At 40.6% G+C, this 10,288-nt stretch overlaps 1 protein-coding gene across 1 annotated transcript; it reads right to left on the bottom strand.

The window, feature by feature from the left end:
- Positions 1 to 8,527: 8,527 nt before the first annotated feature.
- Positions 8,528 to 9,717, bottom strand: LOC132624250 (uncharacterized). The gene is made up of 4 exons (XM_060339054.1): positions 9,420 to 9,717; positions 9,124 to 9,325; positions 8,838 to 9,055; positions 8,528 to 8,742 (listed from the first exon to the last, which is right to left on the bottom strand). The coding sequence occupies exons 1-4, from the start codon at positions 9,715 to 9,717 to the stop codon at positions 8,528 to 8,530; spliced, it is 933 nt and encodes a 310-aa protein (XP_060195037.1).
- Positions 9,718 to 10,288: the final 571 nt, after the last annotated feature.

Genomic DNA, 10,288 nt, shown 5'->3' with positions numbered 1-10,288 from the left:
GTATGATTTGCATTTGTTTGCTCACGACTCCGCTCGTGCCTTATTATGACTTCGTTCACTGGTTATGATTCGTGCGCCTTACAATAATTCGGCCGTATGCTGTGTTACGGTTCCCGAGGCTTCGCCATAGGGCCAGGTTCCATTTGGAGTTATGCTGTGATATGGCTCGTGATGCGATACGCTCACCTATGTTTGTGTTTGTGTTCGGAGATACGGAGATTTGAAACCTTCTGGTGTTATGCTGTGTGTGGCGCCAGCGTCGGAGTGGCGACCACGTTCCTAAGCGTTTGCATGATTTCATTTGTATTATGTATACGTATATGATTTTGATACGGATTTTGACATCCCGATTTGTACTCCACTTTGTTATCTGATTTGCTTTCAGTTTTGATCCATATTTCTGTACTCCGTGCTTTACATACTCAGTACATATTTCGTACTGACCCCCTTTCTTCGGGGGCTACGTTTCATGCCCGCAGGTACAGACATTGGTGATCCTCCACTGTAGGCTTCACTTTCTGCTATTTTGGAGTACTCCTTCTGATCCGGAGTCCACTTTTGGTACAGACTCCTTTTGCTATGTATATGCTCTGTATATTTGACGATTTGGGTACGGCGGGGCCCTGTCTCGCCATATGTCTTTGTTTTGAGTTCGTAGAGGCCTGTAGTCATATATGTGGGGCGAGGGTCCTATATATGTTTGTCTGATTTCGTTTTCTGGTCTTAAAGCGGTCCGTTTGTTTTGATGGCCCTAAATGGCCCTTATGCTTACATTTGCACTTTTGACCGGCGATGCCTATTCCACCGCTCCGTTTGGATTTGATATGACATTTTGATTTGTGCGACCGCTTAAGACATATTTGATAAAGATTCAGTTTGATATGACTTTTATGAATTTTTGGAATATGCTCGGATTTGGTAAATGAATGTGCGATTCGGTTTGGGTACCCAGGTAGGGTGCCAGTCGCGGCCCACGGGGCTGGGTCGTGACACTGTTGTGACAGGATGGTAGTGCCATATTATAGGGGAAACTCTGGCAAAATTTTTATAAAATCCCCGAGAACCTAACATTCGAGGACGAATGTTCTTAAGGGGGGAGAATGTTACTCCTCGAAATTTTTTTCGTTCATGCACAGTGAATAGACTAACGAAGAGCACGAAGTATACGGTATTTCGATAAGTAAGGAATGGAATTTGATGACCCTAATTAAAATTTCAAGGACGTTGGAGATAAGGGAAGAAAATTTTCCAAGAGAAGGCAAGGCTTACGATAGGTATCGAGAAGGAATTACAAGTAACAAGTTAACGAGGACTTAATAATGCTTTGGAGAAGAGTTATAACGTCCCTTAGATTGTTAATGAGGTGGTAAACAAGTGCTAAGAAGGTTCCATAAGGATTGGAGATCAAACGAGTCGACGAGAACGAACTTCGAAAAACTAGGGATTATACGGCCAAACATACTGGCCATATAAAACATACGGACCGTATGTTGGACCGCATAATAAGCCCAGATTGGCACCCCTCTCTGGACCAAATCTACGGCCAGACATACGGTCAGTATAATATATACGGACTGTATGTTGGTCCGTAGAACTAGTCGGTACAGATTTGGTGTATTTAATGAGGGATCCAAGTCTTATTTCATTTCATTTCCTTTCACACCCCTTCTCTCTAAAACATCTCTCTACACTTCTTCCACAAGAATTCAAGAGATATTAGTGATCAACAACATCAATCTAAGTGCATCAAGTGTAAGAAACCCATTAAAGTTCATCCAAGGCAAGGAATCCAAGTGAAGGTGAAACTAGGGTTTAGCTCAAGTGGGGTGCTTTCACCCAAGGATCATCCCTACACCATTTAAGGTAATATTTATGGTATTTCCATGTTGTTTAAGGTATTTTAAAGTTGAAACTCTTGGATTGTAGAATGATATAGAAAAATGGGTCATGAATGTGAAAATAGTGCTATTTTGAGTAATAGCTTAAATTGAGTCATGATTCTTGATGTGTTGTGATATGGACATTTTATAAATGATGTTAAGAATATGGGGTAGACATTGTATATTAATGAATGTAAATGTGTGTTATGACCATGGATATGGATAATTGGAAGTGAATTGAGAGATATGGATAATGTGGATGAATAAAGACTATTGTTATGATATTGTGAATGTATTGTTGACGTTTGGGTGTTGATATAAGATATTGAGGAATGTCGTATAAATAAAGGAGATGCTGTCCAATTTTCTCTAGACGTAGTCATGTATGCTAGCCATCGATTTCTAATGATAGTATGACTCTAATGAAGGTAGAAACGCGGGCATTGGAGGAGAGCGTGCAAGTGTAGAATAGTTGAACGGGAAGGTAAGTAAGGCTAACCCTTCTTTCATAAGGCATGGTTCTTTGGCCAAATATCTATTCTTCTACGATCCTATGATGCTCTCCAAATGATTCTATCTTCAAAAAGCTACAAAGCTTATAATTCTTGATATGTATTACGATTGTACTAAATTCCTCATATGATGAATAATCCTATAAGGATAGACGTAATGAATGACGATAATGGTAATGATGATAATGATGACGACGATAATAGCGATAACGATAATGATGACGATGATAGTAGTGATAATGCTAAAGATGCCTATGAGCTTATATGTATGTGTGCCTATGTATGGCTATTATGAAACCCCGAGCTTATATGGCCGGGTAGAATATATAGATGTATATATATGTATATGACGATGCGCGCACACCACTGCAGTTGGGTACGAATAACCCTGAAGCCTTGGTAGGGCCAGGTATGTGTAACCCTGAAGCCTTGGTTGGCCAGGTATGTATGATCACCGAGCCTAACCATGGTCGGGTACGTGAAACACCGAACCTTCGTGGTCGGGTATGCTATTTAAATGATATGTTTATGATATGGATATGTATATGATATAGATATGAGTATGAATACAGACATTATACAAATACGAATAAGAATATGTATAAGAATACGATTATGGACATGAAGTTAAATGAGTACGGATATGAATACGGATACGGATACGGATGTATGTACACAATCACGCACTAGAAATGGAAAGTCCCTATGAAAGGAAGGTAAGTGCTTATGACGATGATACTACTATCTCCCACCTTATGCTATTTCTTATGTTTCTTATTATTCTTCTATATTGATATTGATCATGCTTTACATACTCAGTACATTCTTCGTACTGACATCCTTTTGTTTGTGGACGCTGCGTCATGCCCGCAGGTGGCCAGGGAGACAGGCTTGATCCATAACTATGTTTCTCAGGGACTACATAGCGGAGCTCCACCTCATTCGGAGCGATAACTTTTGGTATTGATTATTTTGTGTATATATTAATGGGCATAACGGGGCCCTTTCCCGCCTATATGATATGACATACTCTCCTTATAGGCTCGTAGACATGTGTATATGGTTAGATGTGTTTGGCCTTGTCGGCCTATATTTTAGACGTCATTTTGTTAGCCTCGTCGGCTTATGTACATTGATATGGGAATAGTTGCTAATATTGATATAAAGGTATTGTTGTCCAATGGGATTAGTATGATTGATGAATAGAAATGTATGATTTTATATGTGGCTCACCTAGATGTAAATGTAAAGGTATGTTTAGAGGTGTCCGGGTGGGCTAGCATCGGGTGCCCGTCGCGGCCCTCCGTTTGGGTCGTGACAGTGCTTGGAGGTTTCTAGAGCTCTTGGAAGTGTTGAATAGTGAAAAAATGGGGTTGATGGGGGGGGGGGGGGGGTATATATAGCCCTTTAATGTCGGTTCCACCGACTGGCTTTCCCGTTCGCGCAGAAGTCTCTTGTAGCCCATCTTAAAACGCCCATAACTTTGTACTCCAATGTCATATCGACGAAACGGTTTGTTGCATTGGAAACTAGACACAATGAACTTCAACTTACATAGGATATGCATTCCATAACTCCTCATATTCTTGGATATACAGCTCCCTCAAGTTGGACAAGAATTTCCTGACCAAAATTCTGCCAAGTTTTTAAAAAAATTCGAAAAACTAAATTTCTTCGATTCACTTGATCCCTGAACCTTTAGACACTTGCTTGGTACTTGTTAAAATTATTCCTTAACCTTGTAAGGATTCCATAACTTCTCTGAGCTTACGTTAATTTACTCACAACGCAAACGACGCAAAATTTCGAGGTGTAACATTCTACCCCTACCCCCTCCCATTTTAAAACATTCGTCTTCGAATGTTAAACTCTCAGAAATGTTATGGAAATTTTGGCAAAACATCCTCTGTACTTGTAATACTACTAACTTGTGACACAACAATCCAAAATATATAACGCCACATAGGGCCACAACAAACAATAGTAACATTTTAGCCACACATAACTAGTAAATATACCTGTATCAACGTAGGGTAGCTGCTCCTGATCCTGGTTCCTAGCCAAAGCGTATATGCGGTTCTGACCACCGCCGGAGGTAGACGCTCCACTTCTACCTCTGCCTCTACTGGCCGATGTCTGAGGGCCTCATTCTGGGAAGTGTACCGAAGAAAATGAAGCTGCTACTGATCCAGTGGGCCGAGCTATATCACCTCTATCACTTATCGGGAAATCCCTCATATAGTGACCTGAAACCCTACATGTATAACATATATCAGAGCCCTGATGACATTGTCTAGAATGGTCTCTACCATACTGACTGCATCGTGAAGGAGGCATCCTCATCTGCGCTGAGTCCCTTCGGTACTGAAAACCCGAAGCCCTCGAATCCTGACCTGACTCAGAACAAGTTGACCTCTCATAACGCAGCCTCCGCGATAGTGAAGGAGTACTAGTAGGTGAAAGTGGGGGCCTAAAACTACCTTTGACGTCCTCTAATTGACTAGAAGACCTAGCCCTCTTAGGCTGACCCTCACCCAAGTCTTTGGACTGGTATCTCTTCTGATCTTTTAGATTTTGAGCATATTCTTGGATACGGGAGATGTCCATACCCTCAAGTAAAGTAGCTGTAGAACACTCATTAATTAGATGCGGCTCGATTCCCGCCATAAACCGGTGCACTCGGTCTTCCATCCCTGCTACAATAGTGGGAGCATACCTAGCCAAAGAGTTAAACTGGAGACTATAGTCCTGCACACTTCTGTTTCCTTGCGTAAGAGTAAAAAATCTGTTTTTTCGCCCGACGTATCTCTGGTGGCAAATAATGTCGAAGAAAGCCATCTACGAACTCCTGCCACACGGCTGGAGGTGCATTAACCCCTCTAGAAGACATCCAAGTATCATACAATTAAACAACCATATCCAGTAATCTGTAGGAAGCTAACTCTACAAACTCGGTGTCTGAAGCATGTATCATTCGCTAAATTCTCAGCATCCCATCTATAAAATTGTGCCAGTCGTCACCTAGTTTTGACACAAAGAACTCTGAAGGGTCCAAATTAATAAAGTCTCGGACTCTAGCACTAATAGCTCGGTCACCCTGACCCTTACCCTGACGCTGGGGTTGAGTGGCTACTAACTGATTCAATAACTAAATAGCCTCTCGCATCTCTTGACCCGAGGCATCAGGTGGAACTGGAGGTGCTGGAGCTCCTGTATGCTCCTCTGGAGCAGGCAAGGTATAACAGGTCCGAGATTGAACTTCATTCTGGGACTCGCCTTACTCAACATCACTAGATGGCACCCGATCAGTTCTCCTACCTGCCACTGACTTGCCATTCTGGGCTGCTGAAGGTTTTCTCATCATGGGCATTGCTGAAATCATAACATATCGTCAGGAAAAAGGAAATTCTCATAACATGGTTCTATCGTACGATCTAATATGGGAAAGAAAGGAAATCTTACCAAATGCCTTGCAGCCTCCTGTTTTTATGTATGGTGCACTGCACACTATAAACAAGACTCTGCTAGACATAGCTTATAGAAAACCCTAGGATAGACCTTCCCTGATACAACTTTGTCGTACCCCAACCTTGGTGAGGCGTAATTGGCATCCGACACCTTACTGGGGCTGAGCGAACGAAACTATAACTCACATCATCTATGTCTCAAATGACAAAATAAGGCCAAAGAGGCCAACTATGAATATAATATCATGCATACGTATATGTAAAATGGGCCCACGACGCCGACATAACAACTAACAAGGCATGACTAAACTGTATACAGGAAACTGTTTGCAATGCCTCTAAGAACATGACCAAAGTATATAAGTCGGGACAGTGCCCCCGACATACCCATAGCACGAAAATACATATACAATCCCAGACTCAGCAATGCTCCAGGAAGAAGTGGAGCTCACCAATCAAACCTGGTACCTTGAGGCAGCCTACTGTGGAGGGTGCTCATCTCGTCAGTCTATACCTGCAGGCATGAACGCAGCGTCTACAAACAACAGGACGTCAGTACGAATAATGTACCGAGTATGTAAGGTGGATATGTAACATAATAAACATATACTACAAAACAAAAAGAAGGATAAGAATCAACCTGACACTTTTGACTTACCAATGAGAATCTAGTATGCATGTCTCTATACTCTCATATATTTAACTACATCTATGTACAATACTGTGGTCCTGACCTACATATCATCCTGGTGCTATTTGCCCAACTGATCAATGGTAACTGCCCGACCGATCGTAGCAAGGTGGTAACTTTCCATCCGGTTGTCGCCCGATAGTAGAGCGCAACTGCCCGACTGATCAGTGGTAATTGTCAACCGGCCGTAGCTCAGTGGTAATAACTGCCCAACCAGCCGTAGCATTATGGTAAATACATATCTGCTCGACCGACCATAGCTTGGTGGTAAATAGTGGTACATAATTTGCTCAACTGGCTATAGACCAGTGGTAAATATAGTCTTTTTATTTTTTTAGTTTAAATTTCCAGAAGGCATGCCTTCTGGTTTTTCTTTAATCAAAAGAGTCTTCTACATCAAAAAATAGAGAATAAAACTTGAACCATTTTGATGAGTAACTCACACAAGATGGTTTTACACTATGATAATGAAAATAACTCCTATAGCTATATGTCCTTCTAAGCATGATGAATCTTCCTTGTTTTGATCCTTAATGATGGAATTTGTGACTTGTCCATGTTTATAATCTTGCTTCCCATGGTTGGTAGCTCATGAAAGCTATGAAACTCTACCAACTTATCATGTTGAAGAGCAATGTTTGCCAAGAAATATGCTAATTGATTGCCTTATCTGAAAACATGCTTGATGTCTATGTTCAGGTGCATCATTCTGTGCTGCATCACCTTTACCCTCTCCACTAGCTGCAAAGGTATTTTCCATACATCCTGAATAATGTTCTTCAGTGCCAGTGAATCAGTTTCAACCCGAATATGCTGCAAATTGTTAGAGTAACAATATAGCCTTTTGTATTGCTGCTGTCTCATCTTCCATATTGGTAGCTGTGTCTAGTTTCTTGGCATGTGCATACACAAGATCCCATCTATCATCTCTGATGCAAAATGCATATGCACTAAGTCCTGGATTCCCTTGGGAAGCTCCACCAGTATTGCATTTGAAGCCATGCTGTGGCAATTCCCATACCACCTTATGAATATAAAGCCTTAGCTTATATTGTGTGAGCATCTCCACTATAGAAGGCCAGTCTAGTGGAAGCCTCCTCATCCATGGATATTTCACTTGAACCCGCTGGTATATGGTCTGCTGAACTTGATACACCATTTTGCTGTATGTAGTATTTCTGCCATGCTTAATAAAATTTCTCCTTTTCCATATTTCCCATACTAGGATAGCAGCAATGGCTTGAAAGATAGTATGCAACTTGTGTGATGCAGGAGCTATCCACCAAAGTGTAATGGCTTGTTGCAGGTGCAGCCCTTCTATGTTTAAACCTGCGTAAGAGGAAAACTGTTTCCAAAGCTTAAAAGTTGTTAGAGATGTTAGAAATAAATGAGACATGGTCTCTTGCTTGTGATCCTTACAACACCAGCATCTTGATACAAGACTGATATGCATCCTCTTAAGATTATCTTCAGTAGCAATTCTCCCCTTCCACAGTCTCCACAAGAAGAAACTGATCTTTATTGGCATGCCCTTCAACCATAACAGGCACTCTTAATAGAGAATTGACCACTGTTTCCCCCCATCCACCAGGCCTTATCATTATCAGCCTCCACCAAAGCAGGACTGATATTTTTCACAATGTAATCCACTGTTTCACTTGACAAAACTGAGGTTAGTTTCTGCTGATCCCGTTCTCCATTCAGAATATATTCCTTAACTTCAGTCTCATCTTCCAAATTATGCTCATTATCCATAAAAAATAATGCCCCTTGTCTTATCCAGTTATCAAACCAGAAAATAGATGTGCCTGTCTTGATCTGCCACCATATATTGTGCTTAATGTCTTCCCTTACAGTTACCATTTTCTTCCATGCATGAGATGCATCCCTGGCTTGTGCAATAACAGGATGAAGTTTTTTGCAGTACTTGTTAGCCATGAAAGCCCCCCATAATGACACTGATGTTCTAAAGTTCCACTAGAGTTTTGCAAAAAGAGCTTTTGAGATATCATATAGAGATCTGAATGCAAGACCTCCCTCCTCCTTTGGTAAACACATCTTCTCCCATGCAACCCAGTGTTTTCCTTTAACTCCTGTAGTATTACTCCAAAATAATTTGGCAAAAATCTTGTGCAACTGCTCAATCACCCCTTCAATCGATTCATTGAAGGTAACAGATAAACTGGCAGAGTCTGCAGAACATGTGAAATCAAAATACACCTTCCACCAAATGACAGTAGCCTGTTTTGCTAAGACATTACTCTATTCATCACCTTTTTGATTAAACCTTCATAATACACTATCTTTCTTGTTCCATAGAATACTGGATATCCCAAGTATGTAAATGGAAAAGTTCCTTTCCTCATCTCAGTCTTCATTTTTACTCTACCAACAACAGTTGCTGGGACTTTCTCATGCAAGCAGAAAGAGCTCTTCTCATTGTTTACCAGCTGACCTGACACTTTCTCATAGTTTCTTCCACCTTCATCATCTTTCTCAAAGAAACTGGATTTGCCGAGCAAAATAAGATTGTGTCATCTGCATTTGATAGATGATTTATCTGAGGACTACACTTTGGCATAGCATAGCCCTTGAATGCTGGATCATCATGCAAGTCATTCAAATTTCTGGCCAAAACCTCAGTAGCTATTATGAACAGTGTTGGAGAGAGTGGATCACCTTTCTTCAAGCCCCTTGATGACTTAAAAAAGCCATGAGATTGACCATTAATCAAAACTGAGTACCAGTTGTTTGATACCAATCTCCAAACCATATCTATGATAATTTCAGAGAAACCAAACTGTCTAAGCACGTTAGTTAAGTATATCCATGAAACTATATCATAAGCTTTTGCCATGCCAAGCTTTACCACCACATTGTGTAGTTAACTTATTAATATCCCTGATGATCTCTTGGGCCAATAGTACATTCTCCATAATGCTCCTACCTTTAACAAAACTAGTCTGAGTGGTTGATATTATAGCAGGCAACAATGGAACAATTCTTTCATGTAGAACGCTAGAGATGATTTTATTAGAAAAACTGCTTAGACTGATAGGTCTCAGATCATCAAAGGTGTTTATATTCTCCTTTTTTTGAATCAACAAAAGATTTGTGTGAGTGATGCATCTTGGCAGTTCTTGACCACAGAAGAAGGCCCCTACCATATTAGTTACATCTCTACCTATGATACTCCAATATGTTTGAAAGAAATGGCCCGAAAAACCATTTAGACCACCAGTACTCTCTCAATTTAATCCAAAAACTGCATTTTTGACTTCTTTATCACTAGGTAAAGCAGTCAAGTACTCATTCTGTGCATTAGTGATCACCTTAGGAATCTTCTTAAGCATCTCATAATCACCTGATGTTGCTTCTTGTCTGAACTGATGTTCATAAAAACAAATAGCTTCTTGTCCAATATCAGCATTTGTGTTTAACCAATCCCCTTGACTATTTTGTTAGTATGAACTACCAACTTCCTCCTTCTTCCTTTAACATAATTATGAAAACACTTGGTATTTCTGTCTCCATCCTAACCACCTCATGCCATACTTTTGTTTCCAATATTCTTTCTCCGAGCATAAATATCTATTAAGATCAGCCTAAGGTTTGTGCAAAGCTTCTCTATTCAGACTAGAGGGATTCAATTCAAACTGCAACTCCTTGACTTTTATCACATCCTCCATTGTGGAAATTTGTTGGAATATATTGCCATATGTTTCCCCGCTCCATACT

Source organism: Lycium barbarum, chromosome 12, assembly GCF_019175385.1.
Source record: "Lycium barbarum isolate Lr01 chromosome 12, ASM1917538v2, whole genome shotgun sequence".
NCBI classification, from domain to species: domain Eukaryota; kingdom Viridiplantae; phylum Streptophyta; class Magnoliopsida; order Solanales; family Solanaceae; genus Lycium; species Lycium barbarum.
The sequence above is the reverse complement of the archived record's forward strand: the minus strand, read 5'-3'. Positions and strand labels throughout refer to the sequence as shown.